Raw genomic sequence first — 20,888 nt, 5'->3', positions numbered from 1 at the left:
ACAAAGCAGAGGACCAGGCATGCAGCAAACTGCTATCATCAGCCACTGAGTCTGCGTGGATTATCCGCTGGCTCCTCCTCATGACACACCTCTCTTGGCCCTCTCAGGTGGTCAGCCAACAGTGCTTTCTTCTGGTTACCGCAAATCTTCAAACACGTATATTCTTTGGATGGTTATTTCTTTTCAAATTATCAAGGCTCATTCACAAGATGAATAAAGAGAGAAAAAGGAACTTGGCAGAGATGTTATTCCAAATTATATCCCCTCTGTATTTTAATAAATAAATACAAGTCTAAACTCAGCTGAACAATTTCACTGGAAGGTTGGTAAAAAGACTTTTTGAATGCCACCTGAACTTAAAGGATAAAGTAAAATAAACATTGCAGGTCTACAAATATCCCATTTTTGTGAAATCTATCTATCTGTAAATACACAGAGAGATGCATTTGTATGCACTGATATGCACTCAATTTTAATAGATTTTAGGGTGGTGAGATTTTGACTGATTTTTCTATCATCTTTCTGCTAATTCTGAATTGCTTTTCTTATAGCTAGCATGTATTATTTAAACAAGTCATTATTTTGAAAGTTTTTTTTAAAGGCAGGTGAAATCATTTATATCCAGTCTAAGAGGGAGGTAAATGCAACCCCAGTTAATTTCAAAAAAAATTCAGTGCAAGTGAATTTCAAAACTAGGAAACAATATGTTCATACAGATTGTTTAATCAGATTGTGTTTTGATATAGTCATTATACAGAAAAACTTACTGGTGATTTCCATTCACAAAACTCCAATCTATCAGTTTTTCCCAAGAAGCAAACATTGTTTTGTTTTAGAGGCATTTTATTTGACAACTAAAAACAATTAGATGTTCAGAAGCAGCATACAATGAAACAGAAATCAAACCAGTTCCTTTATCATGTATTCCCTCTTCTTTACAACCAAAGCAAAAACAGGCTTTCTGCTTTAAGGGAAAAGTCAGAAAAATATGTCAATATATTTTTGTTCTCCATAATAACATGAACAGCTACAAGAAATCTAATTGTAATAAGAGAAATTGGATGTTGGCTGGCACATATTCATTAAAAAGACAACACGCCATTGTACTACATGAGCATACCTCCTCTTGCCTTCATCTGATACTCCTGCATTTTCACTTACAGGTAACACCAAGTTAGTTCCCAAACTGGAGCTAATTAATATCCCTCATTATGTACTGCTCATGTTTGTCTTAAACAGAGAGTAACTCTGGAAAGCTGATGCTATTCTCTGCTTGCTTGTTTCAGTCCGCAGGTTGTATACTATCTGTGGCATATGCCTGATACTCAGGCCTTCACTTCAGGAGTCGAACTATAGATGGAATCTGAATTCTCTGAAGCAATTTCTTCTACAATTACAAACAAAAAAAAAAAAATCACATTAGTTAACTTTATAAAGAAGCAAATCTACATTTCTGTATAATGAAGAAATAAAAGTTTTTTTTAAGTGTCTGGTAAGGGGAAGCAAAAGAGAACAAGTGCACATGCCATTAATGACTAGACTCACGCCACTGAAAAAACAATGCAGAAAGAATTCATGTGTTTTACCCATTAATTCTTTTACACCAGAACTTAACCCCTAAGGGGCCCCTCTCCTTGGCTAAATTTTCAATGACTGACTAATAAACACTGAATTAAAAGTCATATTTTTGAAAGATCTGGCTTTATTTGACTTCAAACAATATATGATCAGGGCGTTACAATTTATAATTCTAGATTTGGGAATGAGCCCTTGGTATATAGTAAGTGCTCAACCAATGTTAAGTAACAATTACAATTGCAATAATTTATTTATTTATTTTAGCATCTGCCTCCTAAATAAGTTCATTAAGAGTAACTACATCAGTCATGTTCATAATACATCTCTGTGCCTACTACTATGCTATAGGTATTTAAATATTTGTTTTATAAATCTGTACATATATATTTAAACTTTACATTATTTAAGTATGTTCATACTTAATAAATGTCCTTTGTCAATGAGTAAAATCACATTACACTTCAATTTTAAATCCCCCAGGACTCTACAAAAGTTAATTCATTAGCATTTACCTAGCTCCTCTTCCGCTGTCTCTGGAAAACTGATCTTTGGCTTTGCCAACTCACCACTATCTTCTTCTATAAAAAGAAAAGCAATGATGATGACATGACTACAATATTACCAGTAACAGAAAGTATTTAATAAGCAAGAAGAGCACGTCAGGACTATTTCAATCAATGAGATACAAAACATAATAGGAACAATTTTTTTAGTAATTATAATAGGTCTTTCCTCAAAAATTACTTTTAGGCCAATACTTTGGGGCCAATATGAAGTATTTTTATTAAAAACCTGTCTTCCTTTTTAATAAGGACCAGTGAGTAATGTAACTCAGAGATTAAATATAGTATTTACTTATAAATTCTTTATTTTGTCCTCTAACAAATTTTGAATTAGGTCCATTCCGTTCACCAAATGATCTAGTGTAAAAATTTAGTAATAGAGGCACCGGACTTATCAGGGAGACCACTTCATGGACTGTGTAGATGCCTGACCACTGCGCTATACTTGTACACCCTGAAGCTGAAGTTGAATAGTACTGAATGTAAACTATAATTACATATACATAAATATATATATCTATACACACACACACACACACACACACACACACACACGTATACAGACAGACACACACACACAGTCACGGGATGTGGAGTACAGCCTGGGGAATATAGTCAATGGAATTGTAACAGCTATATATGATGTCAAAGGGTTACTGGATGGAGCGGGGGTGTACACCTGAAACTAATAAAAAAATTTTTTTAATTATTGCTTTTTATATTTAATAAAAATATTGGTTACTTAGAAAAAAATGTAGTAACAGAATAGATTACACAACAAAAAAATTTAAATAAGAACACAGCAGCTAATTTATGATAATGGGCTTCTCTTTGAATAAACCATATTATATAATTTAAAATCTATAGGAAACAGAAACACTGAAATAGAATTAATGATGAAAAATGACACAAAATCATAAAGTTTAAGTCGATAACTTTGACTAAAAATTCTTACCAGGAAGCACACATTTCCAAAGGCCGTATGTTTTTCCTACCACAGTTTGCCATAGTCTCAATGTTCCATCTTCAGAACCACTGGCATATAGTTCTCCATCAGGACTAAATCTCACACAGTGAATAGGACCAAAGTGTCCTTTGTAGGATTCTGAAAGAGGAGAAGAGCTATTAGGTAATTTAATAAATATTGGTTAGGTATTGATACACTAAAGAAAATACTGTCTACAATACTGGGAAGATGTAAAATAAGGGCAAATACAAAGACCTATGCCTAATCAAAAATAAAAGGATTCCCATTAAATGGCATCTTAATGTCTACCATTTCTCCGTAAGATTATCCCTTCCCAATTCTACCACACATTATGGTTTCAGATTGGCTCTATAAAAATAAATAAATTCATAAATAAATAAGGTTTCATGTCCCACTAGAGATGAAGGAAGGGAGTAAATGAAACCCTCAGTCTAAATTCTACAAAAAGTAGATCTAAAGTCTCTTAGTTCAATCCTAATTTCCACATCCTAAACTCTCTGCCTATTTACCAGGGAACCAATTCTTAATTACGACTATAGAGAACCACCAGATGGAGCTCTTTTTACACACATCTCTTAATTTCCTACCAGACTATCTAGAGTCCACTACATAGTCATTCTGTCATGAAAACATTAAGACATACAATCAATACTTAGCCTTACATATTTTAATCTATGGAATTTAATGAGAAAACGTACAGATTAGTAGTGGTGGCATTCTGTTTAAGTCATATCCTTATTTATGAACTTTTCTCATTTACTTTCTAATGCCTCATGACCTTATTAGTTTTCAAAGCTATTTACTGGACCAATGTTCCTTCCGTCTCCATGTCAATTCAAGTCAATGACCCTAAGCTCAAGGACCCTCATATATCATCTATCCCATCTCTGTCCTACCAGAGAATATAATGAGAGTAGAAAGAATACGAGGTTTTGGAATGAGAATGGCTATGTCCAAGGTTTGGTATTCACTAACTGTGACCTCAGATATCAGGCAAATAATTCACTTGTCTTTTTCTAAGAAAATAAAACACGTGGCCAAAACATTCTAAAGCTTTGAAAACTGACATTAAATAAAAACAATGAAAATGAAAATTATTTAAAAGTCATATTCAAGCAATAAAAGGTGAACTATAAGCAATTAGATTCTATATGGTCCATTCACCAAGGTTCCACTTATCCAACCCAAATCCATCAACTTTTCCACAGAAGCAAAATATAAAATTTTCATTTGTTCTTTGTGTATCATTCTAACAAGCTTAGTTCACAGCATATGGTAAAGCAGGATACCTAGAAACAAAGTGGCAACTTATAGACAAAAATAAAGTATAAAAACTAAATATATTAGTTCAAAAAGCGAAAACTATTTGGGAAGGCTAAAAGTAGATTATAAGAATCATACTATGAAATACCTAGCCCATCAGATAAATGTAAAGTTAGGGTGAGTATTAACTTCAAATTAATCCTACATGCGTTTCCCTTTCCTTTATTAAGGACTATTATGAAAATAAAAGCAAAAGTCAAGATTCCAAAAAAAAAAAAAAAATAATACCAAAAAAAAACCCCTTCAATTGATTTATTTATAAATCAATTATAAATAAATTGATACCTCAGATCCCTAAGGTATCCCTATCATAAGCTATAGCTGTTCCCCCCCGACACACACACACATTTGCTATATACAGCCTCAGGGATTCCTACGTTGGCAAAATGAGGGGGAGCCAGGCAGACAGGGCTACATACTTGCACTATACTTCAGAAAGGATAAATCTTCATCTGTTTAATACCACTTTGACATAAGATTACCCCTCCCCCCACTAAATATATTGTTCTATTGTATACAATGTCAGAATACCATGAACTTAAGCTAAAAGGAAAAGGTAAATTGAGTTCATCATACTGTGCTTATAGTTCTGAGAACATTTCTACCCAAAGTGGATAAAAATCCTTTACTTTTTCACTTGGAAGCTGTAAGCTTTGGTTAGCTAAAAAATTTGCTGAGATGTTAATTACTGAAACCTAACATTTGATAAAGGTAACTACATCATTTTAAGGGAAGAAAAAGAGGACAACTCACCTAATTCTTCTCCACTATTATAATCATACTTATAAAGTTTAAAATCTTCACCACCTGCAACAAGAAATTCTTTCTCACGATGAAGAGATGCAGAATTGATGGTTGCAGGAGCTTCAAAGGATTTAATTGGGTCCAAACTGGAAAAAAATTTGAATAATATTGATAACTTTTGAAGATTACATAATACAAGGAAATAGTTAAACTGTTCCTAAATTCTGAAAGCCAAGGAACAATTAAATATTCATTCAGTCAAACATAGTGATGTTAAAAAAAAAACTACCTCTAAATAATATTAGCAAAAGAAGTTCAGAAGTATACTATGCCCAGGTGAAGTTCACCCCAGAATACAAAGACATTTCTACAGAGGGATATCCACATTCTGTGCAGTGGATGCCTTCCTGGGAATGAGTATGCCGGCTAAGTAAAACAGTATGGCTAATATATTGAGATTTTTTGCTTTGAAAAAAATTTAATTCTGTATTGATTTTTCCATGACAAATATGCATTATCTTTGTAAACAGAAAAAGGTTTTACAATAGGTAATTAATATCTTGTTTCCCTGAAAATAAGACCTAGCCAGACAATCAGCTCTAATGCGTCTTTTGGAGCAAAAATTAATATAAGACCTGGTATTATATTATATCCAGTCTTATGTAATACTTTACTACATTATTTTACTATATTTTACTATATTTCACTATATTATTTTACTATAATATAAGACCTGGTCTTATATAAGTAAAATATAAGTATGTTATAGTAAAATAAGACCTGATCTCATATTAATTTTTGCTCCAAAAGATGCATTAGAGCTGATTGTCCGGCTAGGTCTTATTTTCGAGAAAACATGGCATAAAGTATTTTACATTACTCTCAATTGCTTAGAATTTATAAGTTTCTGCAATAGGATAAACCTTTAATCCCATAAAATATAAAACTGCTAAAATTGGCTCCATTCTTATTATCAATCAGTAAAAACATAAATTTGAGAATACAGCTATATAATAAAAATCAATGCATAACAGCTTCACTTGACTATCAATGAGTATGGATGGATATTGCCTCTTTTCTGGCCCAACTCTAAAAATCCTGAAAGGCCTCATGTACAAAACATTAGAGCATTCTAGTTCCTAAATGCCACCATCCTATTCCCATCATCACACACTACAAAGCATGAAAAGTTAGCCAGGACTTTTACAGATCACTGAATAGAACTTTCTGGCCAAAGGTTAAAACATTCAATAGGCCAACAAACCTCTGCCATCAAAATGGGACTTAAGACAATAGTCTATAGTAGGGCTGCATGCCCAGGAGTGACCAATTAACATAGTGGGGACAATGGAATGGTTCTGGGCAATAGTGTTCTATTTTTATCGACACACTGTGTGTGTATGAACCCCTTTACATTCTTAATTGTTCTTTTTCATTTTTACTGCCTTCTCTTTCCTTTTGCCATTCAGTGAAGCTTAATGGCCCTTTAGACAAAAGTTTAGGACTGCTGGTCATAGTATAAGCTTTACGGAAATCAATTAAATGCCATGTATACTAAGAGCTTTAAACATATTGCTACGCTTTGAATTGATTAATTCTACTTATAGGTTTCCATTCTAAGGAAACACTCAGAGATGGACCAGAATACTCATTGCAGTGTTAAAGTAGGGAAACTGACACATAATTTAGTGTAATCTATAATACAACACACCTAGTAAAAATGTTTTCCAAGAATTTTTAATGGCTAAGATCATATATTTTAAAATAAAAAATCAAAATTACACTCATTAGGGTCCTAGTAACCAAAGGGATTTAAACAAACAAACAAACACACAAAAAAATATACACACATATATGAGAAAAAAAGACTGGCAGAAAATAAAGTTACCATTAACATTCTGGCATCTATGGTTGTAAAATTATGGGTAATTTTTTTTTAAATTATATTTTCCAAATATTGAACAAGAGCATTTACTACATTTATAGCCATAAAAATTAAGTCCTTTTTTTTTTATATCATTAGGTCTTACACAACTTGGGAATAGAGAAAAAAAACACTATTTCTCCAAAATTTTAAGGGAAAATAATAGGAACATCACTATCACAGTTGTTGTATGTAGTAACGAACATTAATTACAGCACCAGTCCACTGATCCTTTAAAGAAAGATATAATTTAAAAGCTGTTAAATTTTACCAATAAATATCTGGAAGTTAATTTGATTAATTCCTCTGATTAAAGTACACTAAACTCTTTAAAAAGACATTATTAATGGGTATGAAAACATTCCCCTCCTTATTATATAGTATAGGCCAAGATTTGCCTTTACAAGAGTTAAATAGCTTTTCATATATGCCTTCTAATTTTTAAGTACCCTAGGTTGTCCTTTGTTGCCAAAAAAGGAAAATAAAGGTACTTCTTGGACATACCTTACTGCACTATGAAAAGCAATAGATCGGCCGTAAGTTATTACCAAGATCTCTCCCTCAGGAATATATTCCATACTGCTAACAGACATATTAAAATTTAGAGATTTCACTTCTGTCATAGTAGTGTGATCCCAAAGGCTGCAAAAAAAGAGGAAAATATGATGGTATTTACTCATTTAAGAAAAGAAGCTTAAATTCTAATTACATCTGCAGTTTAAGCAATAATCACAATTGTAAAACCACTTCCATTCCAATTCATAAATTACAGATACACAAAGGAGTCTTGGGTTTCTATAACAAGGTCAAGTTATTTGGTAGCTCGCTCGTGAAGTCAAACTTTAACACTTAAATACACTTCTCAAACAATTCAGCGAAACTGTTATTAAGACATTTAAGTACTAATCTGATTAATTTCAGTGCTGCTCCAAATAATGGTTCTTACACTCTATATTTGTGAATCTGATGATAGCTATGTCTTTCCACAAAAAAATACATGACATGTCAGCACACAGAATTATAGAGAATTTCATGTGTTTCACTGATCACCTATAGCCGGCCTGTCCCAGGTTAAGAGCACCTGCTTATAAAGGTGTCAAGTAGTTTTAATTAAGTGTCTTGTGAACTCGGCTCTGTTTATATTAGGTTGGTGCAAAAGTAATTGTGGTTTTTGCAATTATTTTTAACTTTTTAAACTGCAATTACTTTTGCACCAACCTAACAACAATAAATGGATAGCTCCAGAAGAACGTGACCTATGTATGGCTGAAGTCTTAATGTTCAGAGACTTCTTCCTACATAATAGCTTTGAAAAATATTTAAAACCTAAGCTGTAAGGTCAAAATTTTTTTCAAACTTTAAATTATTAAAGAAAGATTACTTACCGGACAGTTTTATCATCAGCTGAAAGAATCTGTTTATCCTCACTGCACCATAGAGCCTTTTTAATACCAGAGGTATGACCACTGATTTCCTTAGGTTCTTAAGGAAACAATTGAAAATACACTTATTAATATTTGATTTTAAAAAATGAGCGATATTGGAGCAATTAAATATGTAAAAAGAAAAAAACACATTTTAAATTGGAATGCGACTTTAGACAGCCCAGCATAATTCAAACTTGCTGTTTATATAGAATATTTAGTTTTTCTGTATTGAAACAAAAATTTATCTGCATGACAAGGAACCTAAGAACCATGATGCTTTATGTAGCCAGAGTGAATACATCACTCCCTCCAGGTTACTTTTCTTTCAAAATAATGCTTCCAAAAGCATACTGCGCGCGCGCATACACACACACAAAGATGAATGTGCCACAATTTAATAAGACTATGAACCGAGGAAAATGACAGCCTGAGCTAATCCTAGCACTTACTATCACTAACACTAGGACCCTCATCCAAGCCATTGTTGGTGGTACTAACAGAAAAAAAAGGGGGATAGTGCGGCTGGAAATAGAAACGGGAAATAAAAAGCAGTGAAGTATTCCCAAGAATAATTCTACACAGAGAACAAAGCATCAAAAAAATGGGTACCTGTCTTCTGTTGGAAACTTTTCCTTCAAAAGAGTTTTAAAAAAATAACACTCATTGTTATCTCTGGGCAAAACAGATGCTGGAGGCAATGCCATTCAACACCACTTTGACTTTAAGCAAGTTACTTAACCCTTTGAAGACTACATTTTTTCATCTGTAAAATGGAACAACAATAGTTACTATACTTCATAGCTTGAGTATAAGGATCAAATGAGAATATACCTCTAATGTTTCCAACCTGGTGTCTGGCATACAATAAAAGCTCAGTTAATTGATGTTATTTCTCTTTCCAGTACAGTGGAAGGACCACTTTCAAAAAGCAGCTTTGAGAAAGGCAGAAGATGAAAAATGTCCGCTTAAGCCCTGAAGTACCTTGTTGAGTCAGATAAGTACACTAATTTAGAGTACTTTGCTATGTTTTTTGCATAAAGTTATCAAAAAGAATAAAAAGAAAATGTCCCACGCGCCAATGGAGAATATTAATATAGTTTGTTTTCTCACCTTAGAAATGCTTTTAGAAAAAGTATTTTGAGAATAATTGCTTAATTTCCAACGTAGCTTTGACTTTCCTACAAACTTCTTGTTTACTGATTTATGAATAAACAATGCCCCGATACAAAACTTAAGATAGCAACTAATACATAACAAATACAACAAAATTCTGTTATCAAATTTTGGTAGCTTTAAAAACATAATGTAGCTACAAAAGCATCAATATTACTACAAAATAGAGGTGAATATTTGGACTTGGGAAGAAAGGTGTCTCTTACAAGTTCTGTGCAATGAGAAAATTCATAAAAGAAATAATAGATTTCACCACCAAAATTTTAAAAATGTGTATAGCATAAACCTTATTAACAAAATTTAAAAGCAAATGACAAATTAGAATACAATACAGAACCTTTAAAATCAGTAAGAAAAAGATAAATGTCACAACAGATAAATTGGCAAAGGGCATGAAGAGGCAATTAGTTCACACACAAAAAAGAAATACATTAAAATGTATTTTAATAGAACTCAACAGTATTTTAATCTCATGAATAATTTTTTAAAGTTCACATTAATACAACAAAATAATTTTCTTCTATTAAATTGGCAAAGATAAAATTATCAGTGTTTGATAGAAAAGGTAGGCTACAAATATATCTTTATACTTTGCTGGAGGGCACTTTCGTAATTTCACACGTACCCCCTTTTCTGTCCCAACGATTCTACTTCTACACAGCTATCCTACAGAAACAATGGTGGAAATATATGCAACTATCAGGATGTAGAGCATAACACTGCTTATAATATGTAAAACTTGTAAACAGCCCAAACAGGTCATAACAAGAGATTGGTTAATTCCCTCATTCAGAGGATGGAGGAACCACAGTCACTAAAAACAGTAGGAAGAATATTTAAAGACATGAACAAATTATTCATTGCAGATTCTAATTCTAATAGCTAATACATTCACATGGTTCAAAAATCTGAATTTATGTACACACTGAGAATTCTCACCCTTCTCACCTTCTACAGGTAACTGTTTTTTCTTACCAAAAAGGTAGTAACATTGTTATGCACCTTTTTCAACTTAGTATTATACCATGTACCTTGTAAGGCTATACAAGCATAATGTAGCAAATAAATCAATAGTAAAAAATATATGCATAGCAAAAAGGACTGGAAAAATCTGAACCAAAAACTAAAGATATTAACCATGATTAATACTGGATGATGGATTGTTTTAATTTTTTTCCAAATTTGAGTACTAAACGTGAACATGAATTAATCAGGAAAACTCACTTGATTTAAAAAAAAATAAAACCACAAACACGTACACATTATGCTTACCTGCTTCAGGTTTGTTCAAGTCATATATACGTAACAGTTTATCCTGTCCCGCAGTTAACAAGTAATTGCTGTCCTGAAAACACACACAAGTAAAATGTTACTAACCATTTTAATGGTTATATCTCTTTGAAACTTCTTCAACAAATAAAATCCAAACAAAGCTCACAGATGTCACAAAGAGATGCAACATATGCTAATTACTTCTGAGAAAATACTATATAGAGCATTTATCCTTTTCATAATGCCAAAGCCCTTTAAACGTCTTAGCTCAGATGTATACCACCACCTACCAAATGAATTCTCTCAATCTGCCCTCATCTTGCTCTCCACCCTCCTGAGTAGCAATTCTCTGATGATCTCAAATTTATTCTCTCCCTCCTTAAAGTAGCCAGGAGACATTATTTGGGTGTTTTAGATATTTGTTGCTATTGATGGAGGATTGATGCAAGAGTTCCAGGGTATTATGAAAGCCTCATATTATTAACCAAGAAAAAATAAATCTGTATAGCTTAACCTACAATCAAATCAAAATAGAAGCCAATATACACCAAATATTCCCCGCCCCCAAGCCAAATATAAACCAATATACAAAACCGCATTTTAACTCCCTAAAATAAATTCCCTTTTCTGATACCTGCGTAAAATCCACACTCTTGACAATGTGTTTATGAGCCAGGGTCATCAATTCATCCCCTGAGACAGCATCCCACACTTTGCTAAAAGTGAAAAGTAAAATTGAAAGATAAATATAATGGTGAATTTTATGATTAATTACCAAATAAGTTACATATATGAAATGTTACAGTAAATGTATTATAAATCTCCATTATTTCCAATATCCCTCCACTGTTAAGAGTTCATTTGATAAAATATTTAAATGAGTCTAAAGGAAAAGAAATTTCTCTGTAAAAGCCATATAACCAATCTAATTTTGACAGTAGAAAAGATCTATGAATTTAAGTAAATGAACCAATGTACCCTTACTTTTATTTTAGCCTATAGCCATATCGTTTTAGCAAGACTGCAAAACATTTTAACCAATTTTTAGTTTCACCTTTCCAATTTTTTCTATTCTCTACTCTCGTGTACATGCAAAACAAAAAAAACCTTAAAAGAACTTACAGAATAAAAGGCTCCAATACAAGTTACATAAAATTTTAAATCAAGACAGTAGAAGAAAATATTCTTCCCACCTCTTCCTCAAAGTTGACTCTTAAATTCTCAAATCCTAGTCCAATTAACTTCCCCCCAAAGTATCAGCCTTTGATCATAAAATGCTAACACTAAGAATTTTTAATCTCTCAACTGTATGTTTCCCTGGTCTACCTCATCCCAAAATATATGTGTGGTTGTGTGCCTGTACACATGTCTGTATACATCACGGGATAATGGTCGAATAATACTTTACAAAAATACTGTAAGGGGTACCCGAATAAAAACGCTTAAAGAAGGAAAAAAACTCATTTTATATCAGAAGAGGTCATTAAAAAGTAAACAAGAAAACTTTGCATACAGGGAAAAGAACTGTTAAGAGTGAATAAGCCATTCTTCTTAACAATTTCCATTTCAAAGTAACTTATTTTTAAGAATAAAGTGAAAAAATAAACAGTAGAGGAAAAACAGCAAGAGATATCTTTTCTTCATTTATTCAATAAACACACAATAACTGTATCAAGTATTATGCCATTCTAGACTTAGTGCTAGGGCACAAAAGGGAGAGAAGAAATGATCTCAAAGAAAGTCTCTGCTTTTGTAGAGCTTTAGCTGAGGAGAAAAACATGCGTTAAATAACACATTTAATAAATATAATAAAAATACAAACATATGTGGCTATAAAAACAGAAAAAACATGCCACTAATCATGCCAGAAAGTCCTGAAAATCTAAGCAGTGGAATCAGTAGTCTTAAAGAGCAAGTAAAATACACCGGGGGGAAAAAAGAGAAAAGCTATTGCAGACAAGCATTAATAGCATGTACAACGGTAAAGAAATACGAATGACCATCTAACAGGAATAAATGCTGATGATACAATACAAACCTTGCGTATTACACACATGAATCATATGACCGGCTAAATAAATACATTCTGAGAGAAATAAAGTTAATTATGAGTAGTACTGCTACTGACCTCTCAAGTATTCACTTCTCCTTGCAAAGGAAACCTGCTTTAATCTCTCCCATTCCCAATTCAACTCTGACCCAAACTTCCTTTTCCAACCTCATTTCGTATTATTTTTCTGAATCTAGTCACACCTGATTAGAAACCATTGCTCAAATAAGCCATGCATTTTTCTTCCAGGCTCCTATATCTTTGTTGACATTGTTCTAAGTCAGTATTTTATATTTTCAACTATCCAAAGTTTTCCTCATCCTCAGGGCTCCTTTCAAATGCAATCTTTTCATGAAACCTTCTATGTACCTCACCTCCAGTAACCACTCCTTTCTGTTCTTCCACAGAATGTATACTGATTACTGTGCTTAATTTTGCTTTGCTTTTATTTTTAACGTGTTTACTCTTAATCACAGGGAAATCAGTGGTAAGAGTTTATAAATATTAGGATTCCATATTGCTGTGATGATAGGTGTCACAAGTTAAGAAAACATCAAATACAACTGAAATTTCTATCCTAGTTATTCACAAAGAAACTCTGGGCATTGTCCTTTTGAAATACTAATTTCAAGTATATTCAAAAATCTTCCAAAGACTTCTTAAAATCCTAAGATTCTCCTTAGACTATGTCTTCACTGGTGAGGAGGAAAGAACCGGTGTGAGCGAAGAACCATCCAACGGAGACTGTATCTATCTATAGTCTTGTTCCTCCTATTTAGAAACACTGCTAAAACTGAGAATAACACTCCGATAGAGCATATTCTACTCACTTGTACCAATTTGGGCATATTTCCATTACAATTAGTTACAATAAGAGTCCTAAAAAGAATCTGGAATAACCTAAATGTTTTCTAACATATTTTTCAATCTCCAGGCAAGAAACTGGTATTAACTAGCTGACTGCAGGACTCAAATCAAGTCAACTATAATTATACATATACATACACATACACACACACACACACACACACACACACACAAAGTGGAGTACAGCATTAGGAATAAAGACAGTGGAAATGTAATGGCTGTGTGCGATGTCAGAGAGGTAGTAGATGGAGGGAGGAGGGTTATCACTGTGTGAGGGATATAAATGATAAATGTCTAACTATTACAGTTTTGTACACCTGAAACTTAAAAAAAAAAAAAAAAGACAATGACGCATCATCACCAATATCCTTTCATCAGCTAATCCTGTAGCACTTATTTTTTGCACAATTCATGAAGTACTTGTCATCTCCCTAAACTACTGATACCTCTGTATGTCCAGTTTCTTGCATGCAATAATTAATACTATCTGTTCAATACTTTTACAGAGAAATAAAGTCTCAGTCTCTTTTACAGACTGAGAATGGACTTACCACAAGTTTCAAAAGAGGAGCTGCTTACCTTACTTCTTAAAGAACGAACAAACTAAACTATTTTAGGGGAAAAAATTGCCTATCTTAACATGTTGACCAAGTCATCAAAAAGGAGATAACAGCACCTTTGATTTACTGAGGACCTTATGCAGAGAAAACTTAGATCTTTTTATTGGCTTTTGTAAGAAAAAAATGGTGATCATACATGTTGGTTAGCTATAGATTCCTGGGCCCAACCCCAGATCTACTCAAGTACTCTCTGGACCTCTGCACAGGAACCTTCTCTACTTTTGGCACTCTCTCCAGATGACTTTGATGGGGGAAAGTGGAGGTGATGAGAAGAGAATCATGGGAAGTAATGCTAACATTAGCTTTATGAATTAAAAGATATAGAGAGTATGGCTTTTAAGGGATAGTGTACTCATTGCCTGCTTTGCCTAAATCACCTTGAGATAACATTCTAAACTGACCCACAGGGAGGCCCTGCTGAATATATCTTCTCCATAATTTCTTCACAAGAAACAAGAACAAAATTCCTCTCTGCATAAACATGACTATTAATGAATTTTCTGAGAAACATGAGAATGAAGGGTAAAAAAGAACTTGCTGGAAATGATTTATACCAACCATGATTATCAGGTAAGTTGAGGGACTACTCTTTAGCTGGATCAACTTCCATAATAGCAAGTCCCAAACAAGTCATTAAAAAAGGAGAATATACACAATAAATCCACACCTTTCCACACCTCACAGACAGACACAGAACAAATGAGGGGTAAGTCTCAGCTACCATTTACTGAGCACCTACTATCTAACAGACACTATGCTAGACTCCAGGAATGTGAGTGGAGAAAGAGCTCTGAGATTCTTCCCATAACCACACTGGTATTACACCTATTTTACAGATACAAAAAACAAAGTTTAAGATGCATCTCATGATCAAACTGGAAATACAAAGCGTGGCTAACACATGAATTAAAGTCTGCCTAATGCAAATGCTTCCATTTTCCCCACTGTATCATGGCACCTAACAGCCTTAATTGAAGGGGAAATAGTATTCCTTCTTAATATTTATATTCACTCAACCTTCCTTGCATGAAACCAAAAGGTTTCATGGCTTTAGCCATGTAAGTTCCAAAATAATATGTATGATTTTGGTCTAATGGGAGTGGTAGCCATTCATCACTGTTACCTTACACATGTAACACTTACATAGCTATTATATTTTAGGCATTTTTCTAACTATTACAAACATCAACTCACTTAATATTCACAATCAACATATGAGGCAAGCACTATTACTATTCTCATTCTTACAGATGAAACTGAGCGAGACGTTCAAGTTCCCAAGGTCAGAGACGTTAAATAGAGTCAGAATTCAACTCTAAACCAGCGTTCATGCTTTTAATACCTCTTGTAAACAGACACTGAAACTTGAAATCTTAAGAAAGCACAAAAACAACACTGAATAGCTATCCACACATATATCGTCAAATGTTTGATTTTGGTTATTAATGCTCTGAAAGAGATCTAAACAAAGTTAACTGTTCCCCTGGTGGCAAGATAAAATCCTGACCATTCTTTTCATGACTAGGTTAAGTATTTAAAGTGCCACTTTTTCACTCCTCTTTCTCTTCATTTCAGAGTAATTATCACATAAATAATTTCTGTCTAATGCTCTTTATTTCTTTTCCTGAGGACTGGCATTACAATTTGGTCAAATGTATAAACCTAGATAGAGTCTTCACAGATTTTATAGAGACGGGCATCTTTCCTAAAAAGCTTTTGCACAGGTCCCTTAAAGATCAGAGCAAAACCATCAAGTAGGAGGTGACAAAGCAGTTTGCTCACGTAATTGATGCTGTTAAGGCCACATAACAGAGAACTGAGGTTAACAAAAATGGATCTTTCCAGAGCTGCAATTCAAAAGCTTCTCTCTTTTAGTCTAATGTCCAAAGTGTCTAAAATCACATTACGTTTATAACTTAATTGTATTTCATTTAAAATACTTTACTAAATATTAGTTTACCACCACCAGACTGAGACCTAGTTTCAGTGATGACATTGTAAAAATCCACTTACCAAAGTGGAATTTGAAATCTAGATTTATTAATCCCAATTTTCTACCTGTTACAAAATCCATGACATTCATTCCCAACGATGAAGTTCTTACTGGACTGAGCAAAAAACAAACTCTGGAGGAGTTGAAGAAGAAAAAAAGCTAAACTCATGGTAACCAACCATAAGTGTTCCAGAAGCAAAACGAAGATATATAATTCATCCATCCTTTATCCTTCTACTTTAGAAAATTTCCTCGTTTTTTTATTCAACAAGCATAAGGTACTGAATAAACCAAGAATACGTAAAGTATAGAAATTATAAGATATGGCCCCAGACGTCAAGAAGCAACTTAGAAGTCAGCTAAGTTCTATAAAAGTGCCAGAAGTTCTAACACAGGGAATGGTGTGAGCACAAAAGAGGAAATAGACCTCAACCTTGTAGAACTCTGTAAGTAATCCTTGTCCAAGCGTCACTTTTATTTCCTATTTTCACCTCCCTTAATGAACAATCAAAGGAGTCTCTGTCACCTTATAGGCACGCTGACATCTAAAGCAACATATGACCTAAAGCTGTCTGTTGACATAAAATGAACTTATATAAAACCAAGCATTTCCCTATTTTATCAATATTACGTACAATCGCAACAGGGCTCAGCACAAGCCTCATAGTGGTGATGCCTAAAGACATAATAGCAATCTACTCATCGATGACACACAAAAAAGTTTAGACTAACACAACTTTTCTTACTGATCTCTTACCATGTCTAATTTAATCCCATGTAAGCACTACATCTCCCTCTCATTTTAAATTTTCATTTTTAAAATTTGCATACAGTAAAATTCACTGCAGTATAGAAGTCTTTGAGTTTCAACAAATGCAGTCATGTATCCACCACCATCACTCTGCCTTTGTTTTTCATAATAAACTTGGTACGTTAATTTGTTCAAAACAAAGGAGCAAAACATTTACAATTGCTCCTCAGTGTGAAATTCTGTCTTAAAGACAAAAAACCAACAAAACCACTTTTACTCTCCTGACTCTTAAGTCTTACAAAGTCTATTTTATACGAACGAGTACAATAGATCTTGATATTGCCTTCATTAGTTTAAACATTTAAGTATCTGCTAAGTCACAAATACACTTAGAAACTGGAAATGCAAAGATTATACAAAATGATACACGCCCAGAAGGGAAAAATGGGTCATTGCAAGTCACTGTAATAACATATATGCAAAAACCAAAAATCAAAATAGGTAATATAGCTAGGTTGTAGGGCATATAGTATGCAGTACCAGATGATGCTAATGAACTAGGATGCGGCCGAATCTTAAAGTGCCAACAACTGAAATTTAATCCTTAGGCCAGTGGTTCTAAAGCTGCACATCAAAATCACCTGTGACAACTTTACGGGGGAAGAAACCAAACTGATACTGGGCACTCCATCCCCAGACTAATTAAATAAAAAATTCTGAGACATATGCATCTGAGTATTTTAAAAGATCCCCAGGTTATTCTAATGTACACCCAAGGTCATGAACCATTGAAATAGCAGAGGGAAGACAGGAAGATCACTAGATAAAGAAGTGACATAATGAAATTTGTTTTTAGAAAGACAACTGGAAGCACTATGGAAAATGAATAGACCAGAGACTAGTGACAGGGACCTGAACTAAGGCAGTGGCAGAGGCGTAAGAAACATTGTAGTCAGGAGGCATTAAGATGGTATAATCAACAAATACGAAGATAATCTGGATATAAGGGAAATATCAAGAACTTAAACTTAGAAAATGAAGAGCAATTGATGGAAGTTTTAAATATGTCTAAAGCCAGTTAACAAAAACTGAGAGTGAGATCAGGCTAAAAAGTCTGGGGCCGTTAGCAAGAGAAAGTCATAGGAGTTTATAGGTATCACTCAGGAAGCACAGGTGGAGCAATATTTCTAAACATGACCCCCAACATTTACTATCTGCAGTGCTCGTTAATAATGCAGATTCCCAGGTCCAGACAAGCTAAATAAATCACTTAAGTCTCTGAAAATTGTTAAGAACCACTGAAGAGAAAGCAGCAGACAGGACCACGGTGCAATTTTGGTGAGAACAAACATTCATATGCATTGAATTAGAATTTTATAACAGGCTGAAGTTTGATTATTTCAGAACACAACCCACAGAGATCCCCAAAGCTGGCCATTTTGGCTATACTTACGCTGTGAAATCTGCAGCTGCTGTAGCTGCTTTGGTGGCATCCTTATTCAATGTTGCACCCCAAACAGCACCCTTATGACCCACAAATGTTCCAATCCAGTCTCCTGTATCTCCCTGGCGTAGCATAGGCTTACCGTCTAAAAAATATTTAAAAAGACTTGTGATTTATAAGTTCAAATTACTTAAAATCTATGATTCAAACATAAAATCATGATGAATAACCAAGTGGAAAAATTGCTTTTGTTGTCTAAACTATTTTCACTGGGGTCACTAAGGAATGTTCAGAAATAAATTACAGGTAACTACATACGCGTACAACTAAACTAACTTCATAAATTAACTGAAGAACTGAGCCAGAGATTCTCTCTGGGATGCATCTGTAATTTGGTTAGAATACTGAATTGCAACAGAACAATCTAGAATCGAGTCTTATTTTGGACAAACTTGTTAACTTAAATCTCAGTCTCCATTTGAAAAATGGGGCTAATACCACAACGGAATATCCAATGACATAATATGAGGGACAAGTCTTGGTAAAGTATTCCTTCATCTGGTCTCGTTTCCCCATTGCCGAAACCCTTGAAAGATATTTACAGTTTGGCGGCCAAGGTGTCTAGGCAAGTTTACAGTTCTGCTTCTCCAGAAATAGCAATAAAAGTAAAATGAGCAGCCTTAGTTGGAGGCAATACCTAGCCTTGTCGGAGGTGTCAGAAAAGCTTCCTCTGGCTGCCGCTACGGAACCCCTAACACTACTCTTTGACCGTCATCTCAAAGGTTGAGATGCCCACAACCCCTCCGGCACTGTGGAGTTCCGGCTCCATTCCGTTTCGGCCCAGTCCCAGACGTCTGGAAACCAGGATCAGCAGCCCTGCTCACCTTTACAAGCGCTGATTAAGAAGTAGCCATAAGGCGTGATACCACTGAAAGCCAAATCAACCACAGGCCGCGTGTGGCCGGAGCAGGTGAGCGGGGTCTGCCTCATTGCCATGGCGGCGGCGAACCAAGCTGGCGGGCTGGGGAGCCGGGGGTCTCGTCTCCTTCTTTTCTCTCCTCAGTTGCAGCGTCTCTGGCTCCTCAAGGCCCCCGCCCTGACACTGGGGCTGGACCGGAAAACAGAAAAAGGAGGCCAATCCAGTGACACCGAAATTAGGAAAAGGTTAGGGATGGGTCAGGGAGTCTGCGACGGGCCACCCACAGCCGCAGAAAGAGGGAGAGGGAGGGAGGAAGGAAAACAGGGGAAGGGGAGACTCGGAGAAGCCCGGCCACGGCCCGCACCGTCCACACCGCTACCGGCAGGAAGTGACGATTCCAATGACGCTCAGCGTCCGCCGGAAGTGATGATACAGAGGGAAGGCGAGTTTGCCGGGTAGAAGAGCCCTAATGAGCCAGTAGGACAGCAGCGCGCAGGCGCGAGATCAGCGCACGTAGGGCACGTGATGCTCGCCCCGCGCCGGCTTCGTACGGCGCCTGGAGATGGTCTAGTCTAGGCGCTTTCGCAAAGTCCCACACGCTGAGCTCTGACCAGGCGTAAACGGCCTTGTTATCGCCGTGTCGAGTTCACCGGGTACGAAAGGTGTCCCTGCTTCGCCGAGACCGTGGACCAGCCGGCTCCCGTGGGTTACGCACCAAGCAACACCACCAGTGGGACTGTGGTCGGTACCTGGACAGAAGGACAGTAAAACCCGAGTTTCTCCCCTTACGGCGGCCGGCCAAACCTGCAAACAAAGTCTAAGAACTTTTTTTTCAATTTTTGTAACAACTGTATAAGCAGCTTCCTCTGGGATTGTCTACAAGTAAGGCCCTTAAAAAAGTAATTTCCCCAGCCACTCGTTCTGTTATGTGACATTCCTGTATTGCTAGTGTCTTAGACATGAGTGTTATGTCGCTTTAAATACAGTTAAATTCCAATTACTTTTCCTTTGAGGAATTCGGAGTACCCTAGAGCAGTGGTCCCCAAACCTTTTTGAGGAAATATTCGCATTAATAAAAGTTGAGCCTGCATTCCCGATATACAGATAACTGTAAATTACATATACATTATAACGAACAAAAGAGTAATATTAGAAGACTGGAAAAACTGAATATAAATGAACTCTGGTACTGTCTTCCTGCAGGCAGCCCGATTCAGTATTGCTGCTCCGTGTATCAACCAGAACTGTTGAT

The 20,888-nt window shown here is 35.1% G+C and overlaps 1 protein-coding gene across 2 annotated transcripts; it reads right to left on the bottom strand.

Annotated features, from left to right (window-relative positions):
- Window positions 1-825: 825 nt before the first annotated feature.
- STRAP (serine/threonine kinase receptor associated protein) lies at window positions 826-20,038 on the bottom strand. Of its 2 annotated transcripts, none has more exons than XM_033117720.1 (10): window positions 19,602-20,038; window positions 18,727-18,862; window positions 11,627-11,708; window positions 10,993-11,065; window positions 8,506-8,602; window positions 7,625-7,762; window positions 5,206-5,342; window positions 3,097-3,246; window positions 2,091-2,156; window positions 826-1,387 (listed from the first exon to the last, which is right to left on the bottom strand). In XM_033117720.1, exons 1-10 carry the CDS (start codon window positions 19,711-19,713, stop codon window positions 1,326-1,328), a joined length of 1,053 nt encoding a protein of 350 aa, XP_032973611.1. In that variant the 5' UTR covers window positions 19,714-20,038; the 3' UTR covers window positions 826-1,325. The 2 variants fall into 2 exon arrangements, with proteins under 2 accessions (XP_032973611.1, XP_032973612.1); XM_033117721.1 differs by having other exon boundaries at window positions 901-1,387; window positions 2,091-2,153.
- Between the last annotated feature and the right edge of the window lie 850 nt (window positions 20,039-20,888).

Source organism: Rhinolophus ferrumequinum, chromosome 10 (assembly GCF_004115265.2).
Source record: "Rhinolophus ferrumequinum isolate MPI-CBG mRhiFer1 chromosome 10, mRhiFer1_v1.p, whole genome shotgun sequence".
Lineage (NCBI taxonomy): Eukaryota > Metazoa > Chordata > Mammalia > Chiroptera > Rhinolophidae > Rhinolophus > Rhinolophus ferrumequinum.
This window is presented reverse-complemented; position numbering and strand designations above follow the sequence as displayed.